This window comes from Lycorma delicatula, chromosome 4 (assembly GCF_047948215.1).
Source record: "Lycorma delicatula isolate Av1 chromosome 4, ASM4794821v1, whole genome shotgun sequence".
NCBI classification, from domain to species: Eukaryota; Metazoa; Arthropoda; class Insecta; order Hemiptera; family Fulgoridae; genus Lycorma; species Lycorma delicatula.
This window is the reverse complement of record NC_134458.1, coordinates 38,195,546-38,222,886: the sequence shown is the minus strand read 5'-3', so window position 1 is coordinate 38,222,886 and position 27,341 is coordinate 38,195,546. Positions and strand designations below refer to the sequence as shown.

The following is a 27,341-nucleotide window of genomic DNA, read 5'->3' as shown; positions in this document are numbered from 1 at the left end:
TTTGGTGAGTTACTGTTAGACAATTAGTGAAAAGGATAAAGTATTAAATTCATTTATAAATTGTTAGGGTAGTTTTATTTAACAGCAAAGGTATGTGTAGAGAATGATATTGAATGAACTTTAGACTTGTATTATCTGGTATACTAGTTGTTAAAGGTGTAAATGTTAGCAGTCATGATAGTGCTTTTTTTCAGTGGGACTGAATTATGGTTTTTACGATATAACTTATCTGTAAATAAATCCAAATCTTACTGTAAGTTCTTGTTTGTTATTATAACGATTGTTATTTTTATTATTATTGATTTGTCTTATTTTATGTATGTTCTACATTATTATTCTAATAAATTGTAATTATATAAACATTTTATTAATTGTTATCTTCTGATTGAGCTGCGAACACATGACAATATAAATAAAGCTTAATGAATAATATAACATTATGTAACACTATCATGATATGCTTCTGCGTCCATACATACAGACAATAATGTTTAAAAGAACAATCTAATCTCATAGCAGAAGTTGCAATTACTTTATTAGTATCACTGGAATGTGATTGTACCCAGCAGCAGTTCATAAACTCTGAATATGCATCTCGCCTTGCCGACTAGTACTATATTTACTTTTGTCATACATTTTACCAAAACATTTACTGTTTTGGTAATTTATTAATTACCATTTAATCAATTACAGATCAGTGGCGAATAAAGTGTTGGTGAAAAAAAAATATGTCTGATCATGCATTTGTAATGATATCTCGACTATTAATGATTTCATTATGTAACTGAATTATTGAACTTTATAACACCAAAATCAAATGTGTGTTTTATTGAACTTATTTTCAGCATAGACCTTCCCCCTCCAAAGTATTAATAATGAATGTCTAAACTTAAATATCTTTGCTCTTTGAAGTTTTGGTGATGGGATGTTTATTGTTCAGTGAACATGTATCATTAGTTAGCAATATTTCATTAGCTGCAGCTTTTTTTTTTTAAGTATGGAAAAGGTTTATAATTTTTATTCAAACTTTATTCTTTTATCTTAGGTACTGTTCCACAATGGAATGACTAACAGTGAACAAGACTATGAAGTTTGCTTCCGTGCTGAAAACATATACTTACCGAAGGAAGGACACTTCGGTTTATCAGCAGCAACCGGGGGCTTAGCAGATGACCATGATGTTTTACACTTTTTAACTACGAGTTTGTATCCTCCTGGCTCTTCCTTACCTCAGCAGGGTGCAAGAGTTTCACCTGAAGAACAACAGAAGTTGTCACAGGAGTATGCTGATTATCAGCGTAAACTTGATCAGCAGAAGGAAGAATATCGTAAAGAACATCCAGAAACTAAAGATGCTGATTCTGAATTTGAAGAGTGGTTTGAATCTGATAGCCAGAGAGAGTTGCGACAGATATTTTCTGGACAAAGTCAGATGTTTGAACAAGTTAGAATCCTTAGCCAGAAGTTGGATGAAATTATCGGAAGACAAGAAAGAACACTAAGTTTATTAACCACACTACAGACAGGAGCAGCTATACCTCAGGTGGCACAAGGTGTTTATTATATTTCATTTCTTTATACTCTATTCTTAATAATTACAGGCTGATTACCGCTCAGGTTATGATGAAGATGAGACATAATTTTATAATGCTTGAAACAGTGCCAATTTTTACATGGATTGAAAGATCAAATCCTTCAGTTTAAATGCAACATCTTTGACTTTAATCTGAAAAATTGTACTGAAGTGTAAAACCAATGGCCAACTGCAGGCACAGATAATTTCTGGGCCCAAAATTATGTAACAAAGCAGTAGTGATGCTTTCACAAGTTTTTGTTTTTAATACATCATAACATTAATTATTATTTTTAATTTTTTAAAACAGGTATAATCATTATAGCCATATATATATATATTCAAAAAACAACAACTTAACCATCAAATACAGTAACAGGAAAACCTAAAAAAAAAAAAAAATCAATACCAATAGTAGACGTTTGTGGGATCCTGCATCATCAGTTGGTACATAATTCTACAATTACATCAGAAAACAAAAAAGAAATAAAAACTTAAAAAATTATGTTTTTTAAGTTTTTATTTCTTTTTTGATGTAGTTGTAGAATTTTATACAGGTGATGCAGGATCCCACAAAAATATTGACTACTTTGTAATAGTTTTTTCCTGTTACTGTGTTTGGTGGTAAGTTGTTTTTTTGAGTGTTTAATTGGCACAGTGATCAGTATATTGATGAATTATTTGAATTTTCAGAAAGATATATGCATAGAGGTGTCCCATGAAGAAACTGAGAAATTTTCGAAGACATGTTCTGGTGAAAATAATGAAAAAGGTTCACATAAACGTAGGTATGGAAATCCTTTGTTTTTGAGTTATGGCTAGCGAAAGGTTTCAGCTCTTCTAATAAAAAGAAACCATACTATAATTGTTAGAATCCAATTTCAGGAATGAAGTTGGTGGTATCTTATGCAATTTGAGCTGAAAAATAGGATAAAACAAGTCCCAGAACTGTAACTCTAGTAGCTTTTAAGATATCCAATGTAAAACACAAAATTTAGTGTCAAAAAACAATTTATTTTTTAGGTTGGTAGTACAATAGCTTTGTTAAGTGACCAATAAATATGGAAAATTTAGTAACAAAAGTTGTAGAGAATTTAATTCTGATAAAATTAATCTAAATACAGTCAATGAAAAGTAAAAAACTAAATTGAAATATGTTACTTTAGAAATGTTTAAAAAAAATTTATTGTATAGGTTGCCGGTGTACTAACAGCTGGTCAACAATGAAAATTGTGTACTTCGTTTGAATATGTTGTCATAAATTATGATACAGATAAAGGAAGTGTAGTATTTTCATATCGTAGTGTAAAAATGCCATTTCAATTTTCTAACGAGTAATATGCAGATATAATTTTTATTTATTGATTTTGTAATGGAAATTCTGAAGCTGCTATATGTGAATATCAGGAGAGATTTCCTGGAAGGCAGATTCCAAATATGAAAACATTTTCTTTGGTGTATCAGCATTTATGAAATGGCCATTTCCAGTGTGTTTGTTTGCTTTCTGTTGAATGCCAAGTAAATCATCGTGTTAATGATGAAAATCATGTGATTCAACATAGCTCAGACATTAGCACAAAGCAAATTCCATGTTGCACTGGTTTGTCAAAAAACAAAGTGTGGCGCATGCATCATAAAAAAAATCTTTATCCTTTCTGCCTGCAGAAGGTTCAAAATTTGCAGCCAACAGATTACCCCCAGCGGTTAAACTTCTATCATTGACTTGTAGATAATACTGGTAAGGAATTCAATTTTATTTACTGATGAAGCCACTTTTACAAGAAATGAAGTCTTCAATTCTATAAATATACATTTATGGAGCAAACCTTATGGGAGTTGCATACGTTCATTTCTTGAAAAATAATTTTTCAGTTCTTTTGGAGAATGTACCTTTACAAACTAGACTGTGAAGGTTGGTACAACGCCACATTTTTCTTTAGTAACTAGAAATCACTTTAATGCTAATTTCTTAAACTGGATTGGATGTGGTGGATGATGGACCAGTCGATTGGTCACCATGATAACTTGACAACACCACTAGATTACTTCATTTGGGGCCATATGAAAGTGAGTATGCCTATAAAAAGTTAATACTAAAAAAGAGTTGCACATTAAAATATGAGATTATACAAAAGCCACTGGAATATTTTAAGTCTGGCAGAGTGCTGTGTACGTTGTGAAGAGGGAATTTCAAACAAATACTGTAACTGAGGTTTGTTATTCTGTTACCATTTATCATTTCACGTATTCTATTTTTTTGTTTTGTTATATTAATAATAATAATGTTTATTGGGTACAGAAAGAATAATAAATTTTTTGTCTATTTTTATTCTGTTTTGCTTAATTAAAAAACCAATTTTTAAAAGTTTTGTTGCTAAATCTTGCATATTTATTAGTCATTAAACAAATCAATTGTACTACAATCCTAAAAAAACTTGTTTTTCGACACCAAATTTTGTGTTTTATGTTTGATATCTTTAAAACTACTGGAGTTACAGTTCTGGAACCTGTTTTCTCCTATTCCAAAGTTCAAATTACATAAGAAACCACCAACTTTACTCCTTAATTTGGGTCCCAAGAATTAAAGTAGGGGTTCTTTTTATTAGAAGAGCTTAAATCTGGGCGAAATCTTTCGCTAGCCAAAAGGGCTAGCTAAAGAGGCTAAGGGCTATATTTGTGTTTGCTACTCAAAAACGGAAGTATTTCCAGACCTGTGTTTAGATGAACATTTTTCATTATTTTCACCAGTAGAACACATTTCCTGAAAGTTTCTTTGTGGAACACTGTATATATATATTTTACAAGAGTTAGGGTGATACAAAATAACTATTGTCCATGTCATATTGTGAAGTTAATGAAAGGGCTGACCCAGTTTGAATCCCCATCTGTATTTTTTGAAGATGTTAAGCTAACTTATTAAAACAGATTATTGCTCTGGTACTATGAAAGTCACTATATTGAGCCTTCGAACAGGCTTTTTGTGCATCAGTGGAAGTTGCTGTAGAGTCACCCCCTATGTCAAAAAAAGAAAAACTGCCCATATCATTAACTATATACCTATTTCTGTCTTGGAACTTTTATCAAAATTACTTGAAAAGTTTGTTACGAATGATTGTATCAGTCTATTAAATATCATATACCCAAGCAGAATGAAATTCAACGGGGGAACATAGATCAAAACCAAAATTTTTATGGATATATATTGAACAAATAAAAGAAAAATAAATTTTTTAATGTAAATATAAAATTAAATACCAACTGAAGATGCAGGATTCAGCAAAAATCAGTTCTTGGAATTAATATGGTAAGTTTTTTCTTATTTATGTACTGTGTTTTGCGGTTTAAATTTCAATGTATTATATTAGATTTTATTAGCACAGAGGTCAATATTGAAACATATTCTTTTAATTGTTTTGTCATTTTATTCAAAATTATGTTTTTTATTTTGAATAATATGAGCGTACTTGTAAATTTTGCTGTCCAGTACTGGAATGTAATTATCTAATTAATGTGTTTTGGTGGTTTATATTTCATATTTTTTTTTTGTCTTCAGTCATTTGACTGGTTTGATGCAGCTCTCCAAGATTCCCTATCTAGTGCTAGTCGTTTCATTTCAGTATACCCTCTACATCCTACATCCCTAACAATTTGTTTTACATATTCCTAACGTGGCCTGCCTACACAATTTTTTCCTTCTACCCGTCCCTCCAATATCAAAGCGACCATTCCAGGATGCCTTAGTATGTGGCCTATAAGTCTGTCTCTTCTTTTAACTATATTTTTCCAAATGCTTCTTTCTTCATCTATTTGCCGCAATACCTCTTCATTTGTCACTTTATCCACCCATCTGATTTTTAACATTCTCCTATAGCACCACATTTCAAAAGCTTCTAATCTTTTCTTCTCAGATACTCCGATTGTTCAAGTTTCACTTCCATATAAAGCGACACTCCATACATACACTTTCAAAAATCTTTTTCTGACATTTAAATTAATTTTTGATGTAAACAAATCATATTTCTTACTGAAGGCTCGTTTAGCTTGCGCTATTCGGCATTTTATATCGCTCTTGCTTCGTCCATCTTTAGTAATTCTACTTCCGAAATAACAAAATTCTTCTACCTCCATAATCTTTTCTCCTCCTATTTTCACATTCAGTGGTCCATCTTTGTTATTTCTACTACATTTCATTACTTTTGTTTTGTTCTTGTTTATTTTCATGCGATAGTTCTTGCGTAGGACTTCATCTATGCCGTTCATTGTTTCTTCTAAATCCTTTTTACTCTCGGCTAGAATTACTACATCATCAGCAAATCGTAGCATCTTTATCTTTTCACCTTGTACTGTTACTCCGAATCTAAGTTGTTCTTTAACATCATATTATATGATTATATATAATATATTATATTATATATTATATAATTTAACATTATATTTCATATAATAAATAAATATATACACACACAAACACATACATATACTCTACAGAATAAAAGAGAATTATAGTTTTTTTTAATATCTGGTTACCAAAGACTTTTCTTTTTCCTGTTTAGCCTCCGGTAACTACCGTTCAGATAATACTTCAGAGGATGATATGTATGAGTGTAAATGAAGTGTAGTCTTGTACATTCTCAGTTCGACCATTTCTGAGATGTGTAGTTAATTGAAACCCAACCACCAAAGAACACCGATATCCACGATCTAGTATTCAAGTCTGCGTAAAAATAACTGGCTTTACTAGGACTTGAACGCTGGAACTCTCGACTTCCAAATCAGCTGATTTGGGAAGACGCACTCACCACTAGACCAACCCGGTGGGTTGGTTACCAAAGACTGATGTAAACTAACCAAACTTTTAACCAACTGTTTATAAAAATTAAAGCAGAACTAATGAAGTGTTGAAGGCCAAAAGTTATAGGATAAGAACTAATTATCCTTTTAGTTCTTATTAGTGGTTTTTATTGTGTGCTTAATTTTTTGTAAAACCGTTTGTAATGGTTTTACAGTTGTATTTTATACTCAAGACTTAAAATATGTTTAAAATTTATTCTGGTTTAGTATCAGTGTTTTTATTTTATCAATTTGTCTGTTTAACTGAATCAACTTTTATGTCTGAACAATGGTTCATACATATCTTTGCTAGATATGTATGGTAGTGTGTAATAATGCAAAGTTGTACTTAGTGGTGCATTTTTAATAACTTTGCGAATACTTTTTGTTAACTACTTAATTTTTATCCCTTTACTAAATTTTGTTTTTATTGGTTTACTTATTTTTTTAAAAAAATGTTAGAAAAACCTCCATTAAAACAATTCATTATCCTACTCTTTTATATTTTTTTATTGCAGTTCCTGGTGGACCTGCAGTACAACCACAGTTAGTAGACACTATCCGTCGTCATGAAGTTGAAGCAGTTTTGAATAACCAAAACAGCATAATCTCAGCTGCCAGAGAAATAAGGTTTGTTGTATTAATAATATTCCTGTTTCATAGTAAATATATAAAATTATCTATTTTATTTTTATTTACAACATATCCGTGTCACCTCTACAATTCGTTAACCTGCATTGCTGGTCTGTTTATATTTTCAATCACTGCTTTACTTATTCAGTTCCAGTTAAAAAATGTATGATATAAAATTTTAGAGAACATACTTTGTTGTGGAAAATGCAGTACAGAATGGAAACTCAGAAGTATATAAAGTAAATTAAAGAAAATGTTACATTGAACAGATCCAGATTCAACCACAGAATAAAAGAAAACATCCAAGCATTTCTAATAAAATCTGTCAACCTTTGGATCTAGTATAATTAGGATACGTACATAAAAATATCACTGCGACATTGAACTATTATACATACTATAAACAAAATATGAACTTGCTGTACAAGTATGAAATTTACAGCATGAAATTGACTCACAGTATGAAATTTACAGATGTACTAAAATGGTCAAAAATGACATAATAAATGATTCTTTTAACGCTCTTAAAACGTGTTCTCTGCAATACCATCACCTACACAAGCATCATGCTCAACCTACCCATCAAAAACGAAATGGTAGATTTTTGAAAAATGATCCACAGATTAAAATGTAATCATTATTCTTGCAATAATTTTTCAAAAATTTTGTATTTTGTTTCATGATATATGTTGGTGAATTCATGTTTGTATTACTTTTATACAGGAATTACGTGGTTGAAGTCCACTCTCGGGCCGACACAATTTTGCAGAATCAAGCTCGAGCTCCAACAGCACAAGTTCAGTCTGTCGGGTATGATATGTCTTCGTTAGTAAATGAAGTGAGAGAAGGACTTAATAATATCAAACGTGATGTTGCAGCAACAGCTCAAAAATTGACAGGTTCATCTGGTGGTGATTGCCCAAATATTAATTGCGTGTCAACAACAATTTTAATTGTTATTGCAGTACTACAAGTTGCAGTTATTCTTATTTACAATATTTACAAGTAAGTTATTTTTTTAAAGTAGCAACTTTTTTATTATAATTTTTCGTATGATTTTTTAAATATAAGTATACAGGAAAAAACCGTTTGTATTATCTGATAAGGAAATACGGTAAATCCTTGTTTATACATATGCATATTAATATTTTTATTTATCTTCTTGGCTTTTAATAAAGACATGTACAAGAGGTAAAAAAATAAAACCGATAAAGAATTCATTGTTTTGTAAATTATGTTTTGACAGGATCAGTCATTTTTTCAGATAATTTTAGAAACCTTAAAGTGCATAAATATGTGCTTATGATTTCATTTATTTTAGAAAATCTATGGTACAATAAGTATGAATGCCTAGATTTTTATGTGAAAAATATTTCTTCAGCTATGACCGCTTTGAATTCGGTAATACTAATTTGTTTTTGGACAATGTTGCCAAACTCTTATCAGCACAATATTTAAAGTATTTTTATGATTTTCTCTTCATTTTTGTCAATAAGGGAGTTATGTGACATAAAAAATGTAAAAAGTAAAAAAAATTAGTCACTTTTTTTATTGTGGTTAAAAAATAGTAGTATAAAACCTGCATATACTACGTAATTTTCTCATTAATGATTCGTTACTACTGAACAACATTTACAAAAACGAAAAAATAAAATATATTTATCGTTTTATATAAATAAACATTATATTCGTTGTTAATGTTAAATTATCTAACAGCGCGGCCTTGATGATAAATTTATCTGTACATAGGTCATTCATATGAATTAAGCAATAGATTATTGTTTAAATAATACAAAAATAATAATCTATTGAGGGAAAAAAATCGTATATTTATTTATTGTATATGTTCCTTCAGATTTGCAAGACGCCGCAAAATACAGTAAATTTATCGATCAAGCGGCTTCTACATCATAATTCATAGTTTGTTATTTGTTATTAAATGTATTTTGTTATAACATAGTAAAGCGTGTGCATGACATCATGGGGATTCCCTCGTCTGTAGCATTGATCTTTGTACGCGTAAATTAAATAATCTATTAATGGTAAAAAAAAAATAAAAATATCTGCGACCTTTCACTTATTATTCTTGCTTTATCACTTTGCCCGTCAGCGGAGAATACGGGATTACTTTATCGTATATCAATAAACAATATGCTACTGTATTTGGTTTAAAATTCTCTTCCGTTTCAACTTTAATATTCAAATCGATTACACCAATCTTTACGGATTCATTTTGGCGCGAACAGTCGATCACATATAAAGGATATTTGGTTTTGTAATCGGAAAACGTGTACGGCGAATCTATATTTTTATAATATGATTTTTGAAAATTAATAAACATTCTATACACCATCGCTTGGTTCCCTCGTAAATCTTCATTCGGATATTTATTCGAATTGATCATTTCACAAATATTTTTAACGTTACACGAATCGAATTCTGACGCGTCCTTCATGGCTTTATCTTTCCTATCGGTTTGAAAACCTACAATAACATAGCGCGGTTTATCTATTTGCGACAACGTTGTCACATTCCACGTAAAAGAATTCGTTTGAGGAACCGCCGTATTTTCATGAAGGTCCCACGCTCTGAACGCCATACGCACATCTTTATTTTGATCTCTTATTTTAGCTAGTTCCAATTCATATTCGGGTGCCACCTTGAGGTGCGGGACAACCTACACGATGTCTGTTAATTCTATCTTAGATTTGTGGTCGGGAACCGTAGCGTGTATCGCGTTTACATCGCTATCAAAACGTCTCAACAACAATTCCTGTCTGTTGTTATGATTATTTTTTTATAGTCTTCAGCGAAACCCAACAGCATCGATAATGGTACGCGTAAATTGAAATTACCATTTTCATCTAAATCGACTTTATTTTTTCCACTAATCCATTCCGCTATTTCGGCAGATGTCAACATAGAATTTGTTATTGAAAGAGCATTTTTCATAACAGTTGTCACGCCTACATTTCTCACCGAAGCTACTTCTTGCGCGTTAATAAGATATCGTATATCCTGGAATAAGAAGGCCACACCAAAATTAACTAATTCTGAAGTAGTCGATTTTTTCCCCTCTGTTCCGACGAGTTTGCCGGAAACAATCAAATAACTTTCACCTGGAACGGTATACACGCCCGGTTGATTTATAGGGATTTTAATCTCCTTTTCGATTTTATTCGCTAAGGAATAATGATTGTGAAATTGATTATATGTTAGGGACTCATCTGAACACGCTATCTTATTAACTATTAAATAATTCATCTCTATAGACAAAGTTTAATTTTTTATTTCAATAACGTAATGGTGCTTTTAAGATTCCCTTCGACGATCTCAAAACCTAAAGATTTTAATTTTTTAACGCTTTCTTCGGTCAATTTGTAACGTTTTTTAACATCAATTTCATCATTACTTTCAAATACTAGCGGCATGTCTATCTATAATAACAAAAATAAAAATCAAATTACAACATTCTATTCAGAAACTCCGATGGGTCCTTGATTCTTTCAAAACCAACATGATGTCTACTCGTTCGCCGCGCAAATTTAATAAATTATCATTTTCATCGGTCAACGATATAACTAAATCGTAAATTGCTCTCACATCTACCAGTAGAAATTCAATATAAGGAGGATACTCTTCAATCATATCGCCCGGATCTACACTCAGCGGAAACTTATATAAAATGCTGTCTTGATTTTCATTTCTATAACTACCCGAAATAATGTTACATTTCACACGTACTACATTCACGGGAGCGATATTTATTATTTCATCCGAAAGATGCGTCGCATTCGCTCTGAGAATTCTCGGCCCATAGCCCAACAGCCTGCCGATACTGCAACCTGTATCCGAAAAGTCTTATCCATACGGTGCTTTTAATTTCACACTGTAACGTATTTGGGTTTGCTCGCAATGTGATGGTTTGATTAATTTTATTCATTTTATTCTGTATATAGTTACTGATATCTTCAATTTCATAACTACCTGTTGGTATTGTTATGTATTGCTTTTTTGTCAACACATAATTATTATTTTCATATTTTTTGACATCCTTTTCCAAAGCGAAACAAAATTTATTATTTTTGTTTTCCTCGACGTTCGGGTTAGTGTTGGCGGTCATCAACCATTTGAGACCCAATTCGTATTGGCATTTTGAAAGGTCGATTGGAGGAAAAAATGATTTTTTAATCATCGAACTGTTACCATCAATCGATAATAGACACGACATATCTATTTAGAAAAAATAAAAAACAAAAAACTTATAATTTATTCGGATAAAAATTCTAAACATAATCAACCGCAAATCACATCGTCGTCGGTTTGATATCTATTGTAATTGTATGTAACGTTGGAGTTTCTGAAATAATTCATCAGTTCTGGAGGCGGATGCGCATCGCCTATGCTATCAAAATAATCTACATTTTTATCGATTTTTCGGAAACAAACCCAATGCGTACCGCGGCCCTTTGAGGTGTCTAAATTCACTATCGAGCATTCATTTTTCCAAATCTTTTTCGGTAAAGCGTCTAACATAAAAACACCGCGGAAGTGTGGAATTTTCAATTGTTTCGCGTATTCAATCATTTCGAATGAAATGATTGAATTTGATTGAATTTGGCTTGCGCCAAATTTGGATTTAAGTTTCATCGCGTTAGTTACTGCGTAGGCGGCCGCTCTTTCAGTCAAACTGCTATCTGGCGCAAGCACACGTTCCCACGCCCGTTCGGCAAGCGGTTTATCGGCTTGAGATCTTGTTTTATTATCTGAATATTTCGAATAAGCTATATCGTGCAGTTTACACGCCTCATCTAATTTATTTATGCCTCTATCACCACGCTTCAACCTCTTATCCAAGTTCGTGCCCGGACCGCAATAATTGTAACCTGGAATATGAGCTTCAAACGGTAATAAATCCTACAGCCTTATTGATTACTGACCCGATTATACCGCGTCCACCTTTTTTGTTGGAAATATTTTTCTTCTTCACCTTCATATCTCTATATATAAAAAAATTATTTTTTCATTCAAATACATTATTCATCATGACGAACCAAATTTATTTTTATGCCATCATTATTGTTTTTATTAATCGCTTCCGAAATTTCCTTAATGGCCGTCTCTATCGCATCATCTATATATCGATCAACTTTTGTTTTAAGCTTGATGTTTTCATCATTTATAAATCGTAAAGTATCGTTAGCAAGCCTTTCCATTTCATCTTCTATGTATTTTCTAATAACCGCATCGTATGCATTTAATCTTTCCAAATCTATAAACTTTCCATACAGATTGATTGTGTATTCATCAAACATACTTTTGGTTCGACGCAGATTCAACACATCCGCATCATCGATAGGATCGGACACGTTACACAACCTATGATTTTTTATATCGTAATTTCCATCGGTTGTGATGGGGAAACCCGACGACATTTGTTTGGCTTGTTTCAAATTCACCGCATCCGAATCACCGATAGGATCGGACACATTGCACAATCTATGGTGATTTATATCATAATATCCATCACTAGTCAACGAAAAACATTCCCCAGAAGGCCCTCGTTTCCCGCTGTTCGTCGTCCATTACGACCTAATCTTAATCGTGACATTTCTATATTTGCAAAAATAAAAATTAAAAACAAATAATCTATTCTTGAAATTCAACTTGTTTCAATTCTTTAATTATGATATCAGTTCGTTAGAAACGCCCTTGTTTCCGGCGTCATATTCGCCTACAAGAGTATGCAATCTAGCTACCACATCGTTTGGATCGTGCCAATATAAATAGACCGAATTATAATTGAGTTGCCCGGTGCCGCTGAACGATGTTCATGGTGTTTTATATGGTGAAATTGATCTGACGTGTCTTTTTGAAGGGAACAGTTTTCTGATGACTTCGTTGTATTTAGAAGATTTATTCGTTTTTACTGCGCCGGTGTCCGTCAAGTGAGCACCGGTACGCTTCAACATTTCACCATACGTTTGCATATCTGCCGTGTGAACTTTTGTCAGATCTGGATTTTTAAACAACAGCTCGAGGATGCCCGGTGTGGCCGAATATATCATCTCTCCCAAATGCATTTTATCACCGACAAATTCAATTTTAATACCGCCCAATGTAGCCATCTGTATTTTTATCGTATTTCACACCGTATATATGATGTAGAGATACTTTTGTACCAGTCTTCAACATTTGTATGTACGGTTTTATAGCTTTAATCTTCACTTGTAATTGTTTCTTGCGTCTCAGAAATTTGTGTAGATGGAGTGTCTGGCAAAATGTCTATATATTTAACAGGCTCTTCGCCACCTTCATACGCAGTTCGAGTTTGTTCGCATGGTAGAGTTGTTTGTTGAGATAACATGGTAGAAGAAGGTACATCTTCTTCATCATCTGAAAGATCTAAATCTTGTTCCAATATACTCTGTTCACATCTCTCTTGATGTTTCTCTAAATTACTCATCAGTCTATCGCCCAATTCGCCTCCTACTTACTCTATCTATATCAATTTCTCCTTCGGTCGGTGGTGAAGGAGCTTGTTTTGGCTTATCTATTTTTTCTCTAATTTCTTGGATCGGTTCGATTATCGGTTTGAAACGTTTAGCGAATAAAGCTTCCTCTTCGGCTAAACCCAACATGAAAGCCGCATGTTTACGTTTAAAATCTTTATTCAATCTATCAATTTCCATCATTTGTTTCTCCTTCTTATACATTGTTCTATATACAAAAAAAAAATAAAAAATTGAAACAAATAATCTATTCATGTTCAACGCTGCGTTCAATATAGCATCGCTGCGTTCGACGGTGCGTTCAATATAGCATCGCTGCATTCAATCGATGATGATAAATTTATCCATACCGTTCCGATAGCGACCCTTATTTTTATCGCTTTCTTTATCGGTAACTAGAAAACCATACTGATTCGCGTTCCTAACATGTTCGCATAAAGATTTAAATTCGTCAAAGGACATGTTGACGTTTACGTGTTCATCGTAAATGTGTTGTAAATTTAAACCGTCTTGTCTGAACAGAATTAGAAAATTGCAATTGTTCCGCACGAGTTGTTTTGGTATTTTCGAATACGTTTGCGCCAGATAGAAGCAATCAATTTTATTGCGACAACCTCTCGAAAAATAATCACCGATATTGTTATGCTTTAGTTTGATTACATCGTCGAATACAATTATCAAATTTGGTTGAATCGCTTCCCGTTGTGGAACCTGATCGTTTTCACTGTATTCATAGTAACCCAATTCTGGATTCAACATTATCAGGTTTGATAACATTCTATATAGCGGTTGATGGAGAGATTTAGAGAAAATGTACAAGTTCTGAAAGCGTACTCCGTTTTCTTGAACTAAAAGATTGAAAACAAGATTTGTTTTACCGCAATTCGATGGGCCGCATACAATACATCTGATAGTGTTTGGAAAGAGGGAACCATGCTTACTTCGTTTTTTCAATCCGTGTCCTTTCATTACGTTCATGATGGGAAATTTGGTTTTCTGTTGCACTTCCTTCATATCTCTCTCGTGTAAAAATATTTATGAATTTTTAACAAACTATTAGTTTTTTAAACTCACATCAATTTCGGTGACTTATGATAAAATTATTGTGAAATTTGTTATCTTACGTCAAAATCATACGGATAAAACAGTGCTGTTTTATGCAAAATGGAGGCATCTCTATATATACAACATCATTTCATTTGTCATGAAATATTGAAAATCATATCCAAAACATCAGTAAAATCAAAATTACCAAAACAGTAAATTCCAACATTATAATCGAATCTATATTATGAAAAAAACTTTTTCCCACGTAACAATATATTCACACTACAACATCATTCAAATCTATCCATGAATTGTAAGATTTATCAAAACCTAACCATTTTACATAGGCTTTGTTGCCTTTTCGTTTGAAAATTTTCTCAATTTGATATATGTCTTTGTGTTTTGTTTTTTGCAATTCGTGTTGATAAAAACGACCTTTTAGAATTAAATTTCTAGAATCGATCGGTTCATAGGTTACGGGTCGAGATTCCGAGTGAACAGTGTGTATTTTGAATATTTCATTCGTCCAATTGGGCAAATAACCCTTGTCTAATATCTTTTTATGTTTGCTTATACGAACGGGATCGTCGACTTGAAATTTAATCTTTACAATATTCGGTTTCCTGTCGTATTTTGTATTTAAATTTGCGAGAACTTGCTGTTCATTTTTTTGATTTACATCTTTCGGTTTAAATTTTGTAGCCGAATGCACCGTATTATTGTATTCATCGACGAGATTTTGCAACATATTAATCCATTTATAGTTCCCGTGTTCTGTAAATTTGGTAAACATTTTCATCTTTAGCGTCCTATTAAAACGTTCCACTATGGCTGCTTTTTTATCTGAATATGTAGAATAGTGATTTATGTTGTACTGTTTCAAAAGGGCTTTAACTTGCGGATTATAAAATTCTTTCCCCTGATCTGTTTGAAAATGATTCATCTTATGATTTGCGAATATCGGATGCAAAGCGACTGAAACTTCTACACCCGTCTTCTTCTTTAACGGTATAGCGTATGCAAACTTAAAACAATCGATAACCGTCAAAAAGTACTTGTAGCCGTTGTTTTGTCGTGAATAAGGTATCATTTTGACTATGTCTGCTTGGACTAAGTCACTTAGACATTTTAATTCTTTTTTTCTGGTCGGATAATTGCGTCTGGCAGGCTTGTGGCTTTCGCCAAAACAGCTTTAATGGACATGCTCGTACTTAAAAGAAGAAAAAAATAACATAAATAATAATGTATTAAAGCCAAAAAACTGGCATTTGTATCGATAAACACCAAATAGTTGTCTTTTATCTGTTCGTAACAAACTCATTTCACATTTAAACAAACATTTTTTAACATCAATAAAATACTAATTTTAAGTTTCATTACTTTTATATATAGAATCATAAAAATGTCTAATATCATCGATAAATTGAATAGCTTAAATTATAGCAATACTATTAAAAATATCGGTGAATTGACCTGTAATAAGGAATACCGAATTGAAAAGATGGTGTTTATGAATACCAGAAACGGTAAATCGATTATTGCGTCAATTGAAGGATTCGGGAAAATATTTTTACCACAAAGATTTAATAATCTTACAGAATCGGATTTGGACGAAATCAATAAAAATAAAGAACTTTATATAGTATATAACGGATTAAAGAAAATGAATAATGGACACAGTTATCATGACATAGAATTTACATGCGGTATTGACTTTGCATATTAAGTTGTACATATTTTAAAGGAGATGTAATGTATTCGTTTTGTATAAAATGTAGATTTAGAACTCTATCGCGTAATTGCGTCGTTGTTGAAAAAAATAAAATACGATCAAATTGCAGTATTTGTAAGGAAACTAAATTAACGTATATTAAAAAACTAAACTAATTAACAAAATCGATTGCGCTAACAAAATGGCATGAACTGACGTGTGTATGAAAGAAACGCAACGTAATCTCTATAAATAGACATTTAATTATTGATATGAAACATGTAATAACATATATAAAATAAAAGAAACATATTTATTGACATACAATATAATATCAAACATTCATTTTTTTCTTTTTTGCTAAATACTGGTTTATTTTTTCATGACCGTATGGAAGTGTATCTATATTATTTTCCAATACAAATCGTTTATCGTCATATGGTGATAGTGCCTTTTTACATTGATCAATCGAGTATATTTTATGCTGAAAACTACGTAATGATTTCGAAGTGGAATATGAAATGTTTCTATTGAACAAACAATCTTTATACATTTCATGGTCTAAAGCAGTCGGACTATTATCTTTATCGAATATGCGAGAACCCTTTTTAATTCCCTTGGCTGTCTTTTTTTGACTGAAACCATAAGACTGATGCTTCTTCCAAAGTAAAGAATACATTTTAGCTCTTAACTCAACAAATTCGTAGATTGGTTCTCCTTTCATTTCATCCTTTAAACAACCTATGTCGTATTTACTCAACGCGTAAACGTTTTGATCTTGTTCATTCAATCGTTTATTATCATCATCTCCAAAAGAATGATGAAAATGTTCCTCTTTTGTTGGTGTGGTGTAATAGAGTATAATAACGAATTTGTATCTGTCATTAGCAGTTTTATGTTTTCATGTCCATATCTAGGTAAGAAATGATTGTAATGATAATCATACATGATTCATTTTGCTAAATCCGTTACTGTCAAAAACCTACATATATGGGTTTGTTTAAGTATATATTTTTCTTCAACATTGATATTCCAACCACATCGTTTCCGTAAATATAATAGTGTTTAACTCTTGGACTGGCGTTTAATTTTTTAAATTTTGATTCGTCATTGATCAATCGCATATCGATTAGTTTTCTTACATTTTCAATAGTTTTACCGTATACACTGTTGATCAGAAGTTTATACACTTTTTTTTCAATTTCATCTTTTGTTTCACACCATGCATAGAAGTTTTTCTGAACATAATCTTTCATCCACGGAGATTGATTGAAGCGAACGGCTCTATGTATTTTCATCAACACCATACCCTGTTGAAGATACAATTTTAACGTTCTGTAATGTAAAATGTATTTGTGTTTATCTTCCAAAGTACACAATAATTTCTCACACGCTACTCGTTTTTCGTCATAGAGAAACGGAGAAATCATACCATTGGGAATTGATTTTTTCTCTGGTGCGAGTGGATAATCTCTGTGCGTTTCATGTAAGTGTTTGGGATATGCTAAGTCGACTTCTAAAATATACCCCGTTTCAGCATCATCTTTCATATCGTCTAGATGTGATTCGATTTCCTTTTTGTTACACCATCTGAACTCGTCAACGGGCAACGGTTCCATCATACAGTGCCCGTAAAGAGATCGGACATCGTAATATTTGATGAATTTTATCGGTTTATTTTCGTCATAATAGTCCTCTACATTCGGATCGTTTGCTATAGCATAACGGTTGGGAATCATCTACACACCACCGCGAATGCCTTTTTCGAAAAACAAATACATATCCGGGTCTGTAACGAGTTCTAATTCCACTTTCGTATCCTTGAGCGCTGCAAACCACGATAAATGTGGAGCGGATATATAATAACACGGATCCAAATTGTTTATGTCAATCATTTTATTACGAAAATTCTCAAATACATCAGCCAACAGCATGACGTTCAATTTCATATAGAAATCGTGATATTCACCAAGCGACTTAATTTTAAATCGATTCCAAACGTTTTGCGCGTGCATATAATCCGATTCGGAGATGTGTTCTCGCCGTAAATCATCATAAAACGCTTCGATGGGTGGAAGTTGTGTTTCATCGAAAACTGATGCCGATTTGATATATGAATATGGATAAACACCTTTACGTCTAAGTAACAAATTCATCAAATCTTATCTCTATATTTTTCATTACGATTTTTTAGTGTATAATTTCGAAACTGAGAGTATGTTGTTTTAAACAATGACTTCTTTATTTCTTTAAATGTCAGTTTACCACAACAATCAAATAAACTGTGCACCAGATCATCTAGGCTGTAAGCCAGAAATTGATATGAATCGATAAATCGATACGATATTTATTCTTGAGCGTTATAGATATAAGCTTTTCACTATTGCTTGCGAGACAAGAAATTTCAAATTTATCTTTCAATTCGTCCATCGCCAATACGATGTGATATGTGAACGTATCTGCGTGAATTATGAAATACAACTGGAATAAATGTTACGCGTTTACAATTAAAAAATTGTATTTTTCATGTGCAGGACCAATAAATTTACCAGCAGTATGGGAATGATGTCTTACACGATTCTCGTCATCATTAAACTTATCTCCACATATTACGCATTTAGTGTCTTTTTGAAATCTTTCTTGATCTTCCACACTCATAGTGAACCCTTTTATATTTATAATTAATTCCTTTTCGAAATACTCATATTTTTCACATAAATCATTGAGAAACTTTTGAATTACCCATCATCTGAACTAGCTCTGTATAATTTTGACTCTACAACGCAACCGTTTTCATCGATTATGACATAACAATACCCGGATGGTTTATGAGTGTCTGTTTTTGTTGTATTAGTAGTGGCGGGTTCAGGATTCGCAATATGATTTGGAATAATAAACTATTCAAAGTCTGCGTATATTACAAAAGGAACGCGTAGCGTTGAAGAATAATCCTTAAACGATACAATATTTCCACGTATCTTTTGCTTTGTTTTTTGGTTAATAATCCATTCTTTTGGCATTCTAATTCTCTGAACCTTTCCCTCCTTACAATCCTGAATATGTACTTCGAGTCTTTTTTTTCACTTCCGTTTCACTAGTCCAAGATTTAAAGCAGTACAAACAGTAAGGACAGAATTCACATTTTCTAAAACTCGAATTTTTCAATAGTCTTGATAAACCGTTATATCCATTTCTCATATTTATTAGAGTATAGTGAGATTGATTTAATGTAAGGTCTGTTACCAATAGCAACCACATGTACTCGTTTCACGTACACATTAGAATTAAAAGATCCATCATCGCGTTCAATATCATAACAACATATTTACATCGATATCTGTGTTTTGTCCTTTGAATTTATCTATATCTTTTATCGAAACTGGATATTTGATTCCTTTCATATTTAAAGTACTTTCAAATCTTTTATAGAATGAAACTTGATAAGATCTGCTCTTTTGATCAAAGAGATGTGCTAAGACAGACCATAAGAAACACTTGTTATCGTTATTTTTTATATTTATTATAGCGCGTTTGTTAATTAAAGCCTTTGGTAATGGTAAATATGAACTATTTCCACCGTAAAGCGGATCGAATTCTGATGCTGAAAGATCCAGTCTCAGTATTTTATTCATTGTCCATCCGCTGCCCATTTGAATAAACCTTTCGAAAGATTCATTAATTTTTTCATACGCTTCCACATACTGTTCATTTAATTGGTTTTGATTTTTGCATATGTTTAGGGCATATCGAGTGCTGCTGTGAAAATTAACTTCACACAAATTAGATTTATTATCTACGCATCTCTTCATCTCAACAACAACTACGATGTAATATTTGATACTACCTTTATATTTTTCAGCTTGTAATATTAACGTATTAAACACCTTGTCTTTCACAGTCGTTAAGAATTCATAAATATCTATAAAATTATCATTACTAACATCCCAAGATTGTTTGAGAATAGATCCGCCTAAAGCTTGTCTTTTATCTTCGATTACAATACGCAACAACAAATCGGAAACAGATATATCATTTCTTAATTTGTTTTTTAATTCAAAATACTGTTCAATTATATTAGAAAATGCGCTATCAACAGACGATTGATTTTCAGTGATAAGTTTTATTTCTTCATCAATCACCTTTTTATGAAGAACTCTACCGATAGAAACAAAAATATATTTATTGTATTTACAATTCAATTGCATGGGTATTTCGACAGCATTGTATTTTTTATATAAATGTTTAACATCATTTTCTATGTTATCTAAAAATGTAATTAAATCGTATTCATTAGATAGATTTCCATAAGAGAATACAGTGTTAATGGAATTAGAATTGTTTAATAATGTAACTCTTTTAAATTTCATTGTCTTACTTCTCGCGTCTCTATATTATAAAAACGAATTATTTAACAATCATAATGTACTGCTATTAACATTTACTGTTTACATATAGATAGATAAACAACGAATATAATGTTTATTTATATAAAATGATGAATATATTTAATTTTTTCGTTACATTCCACACATATGAAATTGTTTTTGTAAATGTTCACTAATTTACAATACTAATTACAATTTACAATAAAGAATAATTAACTTAAAAAAAGATGCTCGCAAAAGAGTGTGAAATATGTGAAATCTGTCTGTAAAAAGGTTGCATATATCTAATTTTTTCTCTAAAATAGACTGTGATAATGATATAATAATGATATAGATTGAAGTTGCAAACTCTGCCGTTAAGTAGTTGTTGGCTCTTTCCGGGCTGGCTTGCCTAAAAACATTTTTAAATATAAAAATATTTTATTCTTCAGGCCGGGATGGCCGAACCGTTCGACGATCACCCACGGTCAACAGCTGCCGTAGGGACACTCTTTGTCTGTCTACTGAATTCGGCCGATTTTGGGTCGGGAAAAAGCCACTCTGTATATGCAACAATACAAACTAAGCCTCATACAGTATTCATGCTAAATCACTTCGATATTGTATTAGTTTGTATTTGATTGCGAGCGGTATAAAATGTTCATATACGAGATGGTAACGTAATCGTGTATTCTCCATTGACGTCTCTACCAATTATTAGTTAAGTAGATAATTAATTATTTAGTAATAATAATTATAATAATTTAGATAATAATTATTAGCTAATTATTAATGAGAAAATTGTGTTTGCAAAAGAGTGCGAAATATGTGATTTTTGCCTGTAAATGCTGCATGATATGTAACTTTTCTCTAGAATTGACTAAGTCGCCTGCTGCTCTCTGATTGGTCCTTCCTTAATGTATAGTAATAATGCTGCTCTCTGATTGGTCAAAAGGACCTGCATATACTGCAACAGTCGACGCCAGTGTCGTTGTTGATAATTTAATGTATCCTTAAATCGCCACTCATCAAAACCCGCTTTTACGTGTGAATTTCTCGGTAAAACCACTCTTTCATCGATAAATTTAACGAAATAACCTCTTCATTTTGCGGAAAAAGGACCCTCATATACTGCGTGAGTCGCCGCTGACCGAAGGTGGGGGGGGGTTCACGCAGTATATGCTGGTTTTATACTACTAAAAATGATGCTAAGGCCATTATTAAAATTTTCATTTTTTTGCGTTGTATAACCTAACATGCAAACCAAACAAAAGAGGTTATGAGAAATTGTTATTGATTTACAATTGTTATGTCATGTGAGGGGAATTCCCTCTCAGCAATTTTGGCAGATATATGTGAGGGAGGAATCCTCTCTCATAGTGTTTCTGGTAAATGCTCTTTGCCGCTTCTGCAGCCAACCTGTTAAAAGTATCTGGAATAAAACATGTATCAGTTTTTTCCTTTTTATCATGTAGCGTTTTATAATTCTTTTTCTCTTTTTAGGGAAAACAAAGAAGCACAAGCAAAAAAGTTTTATTGAAAAATAATGAGAAGGAACTTTCTGTATGGTGATGTAGAATATTGAAAAACTTACAAGCAGCATTCCTAAGTTACTGCAATTAAAGAAAGTGATGACAAAAAAAATATAAATTTATATAAATTTTCTGTGTTTTAAGAGATGTACAATTATGTTGTACAATGGTACATAAAATCAACATTGTATTTCTTATTTATTTCAGTTAATAATTCAATTTCTTTTCTGGATTTATAAATAAATATATACCTTCATTTTTTCATATTTTGTAAAATCTTAAGTTATTATTATAATACATTCCGTTTTTATTTTTAATTATAACTGATTTTTTAGGGTATATTTTGTATTAAATTTACATCACAAAAATATTATTCATGCTGGTAACTCGCTGAATAACATTTTTGTAAGTGAATGCACTATAATATAAAATTAAATTAAATATGATCCAGGCTATTTTTAGTCTTTGTAACTGTGATTTTCTAAAATTTACATTTATTTACTTTTTTAAAACGTAATTGTTTCTAGATGTACCTTTATATTATTTAAAAATATTATTTATAATCATCGGTTGACTTGCTAATATTTATAAACGTATTTGATAAAAGTTTGACAGATTTTAAAATAATTTTTTTGCATGGAATTCATATAAAATCTTGTTTTGATTAAATTTTTAGCTAAATATATAATTAAGGAAACCATAAACATAACTGGTTTTTAATTTGACAGTCAGTGTGTATGTTAGAAAGCTGTATTTTTTAACATCTAGTCGATAATATGTATTTTCTTGAATTTCGTAAGTAAGTAACTGATGAATTATCTGTCAGAATAAGTTTATTGGTTTTCATTCAGTTGTGGTGATAAACTTCAGTTAACTTCTTCATTTTATTTTCTCTCAATTATTTAATAATATTTACTGACAGTTTTTATTGTAACTTATAAAATAGAAATACATTTCATAGTTCGGTTGTTATACAAACAGAATAAATATAATTTTTAATATTCATTATGTGTACGTTGTTTGATTAGTGTTTTTATTACTTCTTGTTGGTGTTTATTTCTGTTTTATGGTAAAATAGTTATTTGTTGTATTTATATTAAGAATGAATGTATGTGTGCTAGTAAAATTTTACGGGGTAATTATTAAATAGATATCTAGTAATGGGGTTTTTTACATTTTAAATTTATAGTTGCGGATATTTCATATTCTTGTGGGTATATTATTTGTTAATTCACTACTTGGACATGACTTTTCTCATGATCTGTTCAGGTGGTTCATAAATACACTTTTTTAATACTTTCAATTTAAGTACTTTCAATCTGCATTATGCATTATTCTGGATGATTTTTTAAAAAATCTAGTCTTAAGAAAAACGTTTTTGTGTCCTTTAATTTTATTGTATTAAGTTTAATGAAATTCTACATTTTTTAATAGCTGATGTAAACGTAATGAATAAAATTCATCAGCTTTGCAGCAAACCTGTAAAATTTAATGCTTTTTGAGCTTTTGTATCAGTTTTGTTTTATTTATTGCCTTTCCTTATTTTACTCAAGTGTATTTTGTGCCTTGCAGCATTTGTTTTTAATGTTTCCTCTAACAGAAAATTTTGTGTTAAATTTTTCAGAATTTTTAGAAAAAAGAAAATATGATTGAAATTCTTTTTTTATTTTAATGTAAATGAAATTCTATTTTTATCCAAATTAGTATTCTGTAAGAAAAATCAATCATTAATGATTTTTAAACTTCAACTATCGGTCCAGATCAGATTATTTTCAATTTAAATCATTTTATTTTCTGAATCGTGTAATTATTCTCATAGATGTTATGGAAAGAAGTAGATTTCTCTCAAGTGTAGCAGAAAGTACAAAGAAATGTAGAAATGCTTAAAAATGTAATTGAAGGCATATTAAACAATATTTTATGTAAATCTAAAAATAATATAACAATATAAAATATAATAATAGTATAAAATAATCTTCCAGTTATGTTATTTTTTAGAAATCATTTTATTGGAGAATGTTCCGTTTGTGATGCACTTGTGGTTTTTCTTATTTTTTGGAGAATGTATTCATCTCAGAAAAATTGCTGTTGTTGATTGTTGTACAAACTATCTTTCTATATTGGCAGAAAAAATTTTATTACAGTAGTTTCAAACAAAGCCTACTTGGTTCTGCTGACTTGCAGAACTTTAATAGTATTTTTCCAATATGTAATCATGAACTCTGTCAGCTGAGTGTGCAAACCATGACATGACATCCTCTAGTAAGCTCACTAATATCTACATTCCAACAGCTATGACATCCTACTTAAGTGGTTTTATATAAAGAATATTTATTTCAAATTATGTTCACACCAATACAAAATTTTTTTATCTTATATTTTGACTAGACACTTTCTTCTAGATTGAAGTTAGAAGAAAGTTAATAATATTATGTAATATTTTTTATGTATAAACTATTGATAAAAGGTTCTTGAAATATTTTTATAAATGAACTTCTTTAACAGTATTAATATCTTTGATTTATTGTGGGTATATCTTGTGTTGATTAATAATTAAGACGTTAATACTGAAATGACAATTACAATTATTTTGATAAAATGTTTTGATATTTGTATTTAAATTAAGTAAAAGTTCAATTATATCACCATGACTTTACCTGTCAATTTTCATTTTGTTTAAAATTTTAAACTAACAATTTATTTTTTCTATATGTTATTTACCTTAGATATTTTTTTATTATCTTTCATAATAAAAAAAGAAACATTTTCCAGTAACATATATTGATTTTTTTTTTTTAAGATAAATGATTATGCAATGGAACCTTTTTTCTTCTTTTTTTAATAATATTCAGTAGATTAAAAATATTATTGGTTTGTCTGTCTATTTGTAAAATGATATATGTAGAGTGAAAATTAATGTGTTTGTCATTTTTAAATAAAATTATTATGAACTTATCACACTTGTTGGAAATTTGTTGAATTATGACCATTATTGGAATTGGCCATGTATTTTTGTAAGATGTCTTGTATGTCAGAATAGTAATAAATATAAATTTAAAAAATTACTATTAAATTTCATGTATAGATACATGTATAGAAGTATCTTGAATCCCTAATCAAAATTGCTGGCTTAAGTTGTAATCTTAAGATGTATTGAAACAGAATGTAAACAGTGCAACAAACAAAAACAGATTTTTGTAATGACAGTTTATATCAATTAAAAACTTAGTTATAAATCTTAAATTTTAATCTTTAACTATAAATCTTAGCATCTGTGGTGAGTTAATAATGATTTTATCATAATGAAATAAGTTAGCACAAAGTTTTAATTTGTATTTTAGGAAGTTATTTTTGTTTATAATGAAAAATTATTTTTTAATCAAGTTATTGTTAGATAGCAATATTCAAGGTATATGAGTATTTATTTAAATTCACTTTTAGATCTATATATGTATTTTTTATACTAATTTTGTTGTAGCAAAGTAAAGTATGAATACAGTTATGATTAAGAAAAATCAGAAAACAAGAAATCTGTCTATGGTCAGAGGATGAATGACATTTAATAGGTAAATTAACAGAAAAATACTGATTTCTTCAATGACGTTAACAAGTAAGCCTTAGATTAATGTTCTAATCTCTTTTGTAACCAGCTAATAACCTATTATTATTATTATATGAAACATTAAAAAAAAAAAAGAATTCATTTGATTTTCATTATTTGTAAAGCTATAATTATAATGTCATGTACTGTTTAATCTGTTAAGTTTTTTGTATTGTCCTCGTACCTTATATGTTGATTATTTAAAAATCCGTTTTTTACTTGTATGATTATGTAGCTGCCAACTTTTGTAGAATATTATGAAAAGTGCTCCAATTTTTAAAATTGAGAAATATTTATCTGTTATGACTTATGGAAACAAACTAACATTTTGTCCATTAGTGGATTTGAATATTTAATCAGTGGGTTTGCAATTCAATCAAATAATTGCTCAAGTGGTTTTGTTGCTCCAGCATACATTAGTTGTGCTTTGTTTTGTTAGAACATAAATGAGTATTTAATTCAACATCTCTTCAAATAATTATTGCTTTCACTTTGATCCATTCTTGTATGTAAATTACAGTGGGATATGAATATCAAGGGTAGAATGAATAGTTCAGAGACACTTGTGTGAAGACAATTAAAACATTGAAGACACTTCACACCTGTGTGAAGTGTGAGGCAATTAAAATATTTTATGAGATGTTTTACTTGACTGGGGATAGGTAAAACTCCACAGATTTTTTTAAAATTCATAATTTTTTATGTATTTATGTATTATTTACAGAATGAGTGATAAATAAATTACTGATGATTATATTACATTTTATTGAGAAAAATTTTCTAATGTGATCTATAGTTTATTATTCTTTTAACTCAACTGACTTTGTTTAATTATATTTCTATGTTAACTATATGTATAAAAATGCTGTGTTAGAAGGAAATATTGACAGTTATGTCAATATACCTATAGCTTATGATGTGAGCAGCAAAAATATTTTCTATATTTGAGGTGAATATATTTCAGAGCCATATTAATGACAAAAGTACTTACTGGCTGATCAGAACATAACCAAATATTCATTTTTTATTCATTCGCCTAGTTTATTTAATTCTTAAAAATGTTGCGACTGAATGCACTGTTTTAGTTCATATAAAGTAGTTTAGAAAAGTCATATTTTTTCTTGTTAATTCATTAAAAACAGACCTTTTTTTGGGTTGTAAAAGATTTAATACAAAATTGCTTTAATAAGAAGTTGGCAGGTAAGTTATTGATTATATTAAGAATCCATATACAAAATATAATGACAAATTGCGATGACATATATTGTCATTTAATTATTATTATAGTTGTATTTTTAGGTGTTAATTTAATTATAAATTTTATATAAAATTGTTACTTTTCAGTTAGTGGTTGTAATTTTTACTTTATAGTATTAATTTGTCACCAAAATTTCTTTCAGTTTTTGGATGATATGTAGTAGTGTTAAGGATGATGTAGAGTGTTGTAATGTTCTTTTCTTGTGCATCTGTTTTTTTTTTTTTTTTTGTTTTTTTTTTTTTACTTTTCCTGGAGTTTTTTCTTTAGTTTTTCTATCCTT

The 27,341-nt window shown here is 30.4% G+C and overlaps 1 protein-coding gene across 1 annotated transcript in view; it reads left to right on the top strand.

The window, feature by feature from the left end:
* The window catches only part of ergic53 (lectin, mannose binding protein ergic53), a 66,602-nt gene extending 39,543 nt beyond the window's left edge, over positions 1-27,059 (top strand). Inside the window, exons 6-9 of the mRNA XM_075362732.1 lie at positions 1,046-1,553; positions 6,922-7,033; positions 7,760-8,041; positions 22,174-27,059. Coding sequence (XP_075218847.1) covers positions 1,046-1,553; positions 6,922-7,033; positions 7,760-8,041; positions 22,174-22,210 — 939 coding nt within the window. The 3' untranslated portion in view covers positions 22,211-27,059. The remainder of the gene's footprint in view (positions 1-1,045; positions 1,554-6,921; positions 7,034-7,759; positions 8,042-22,173) is intronic.
* The last annotated feature ends 282 nt before the right edge of the window (positions 27,060-27,341 follow it).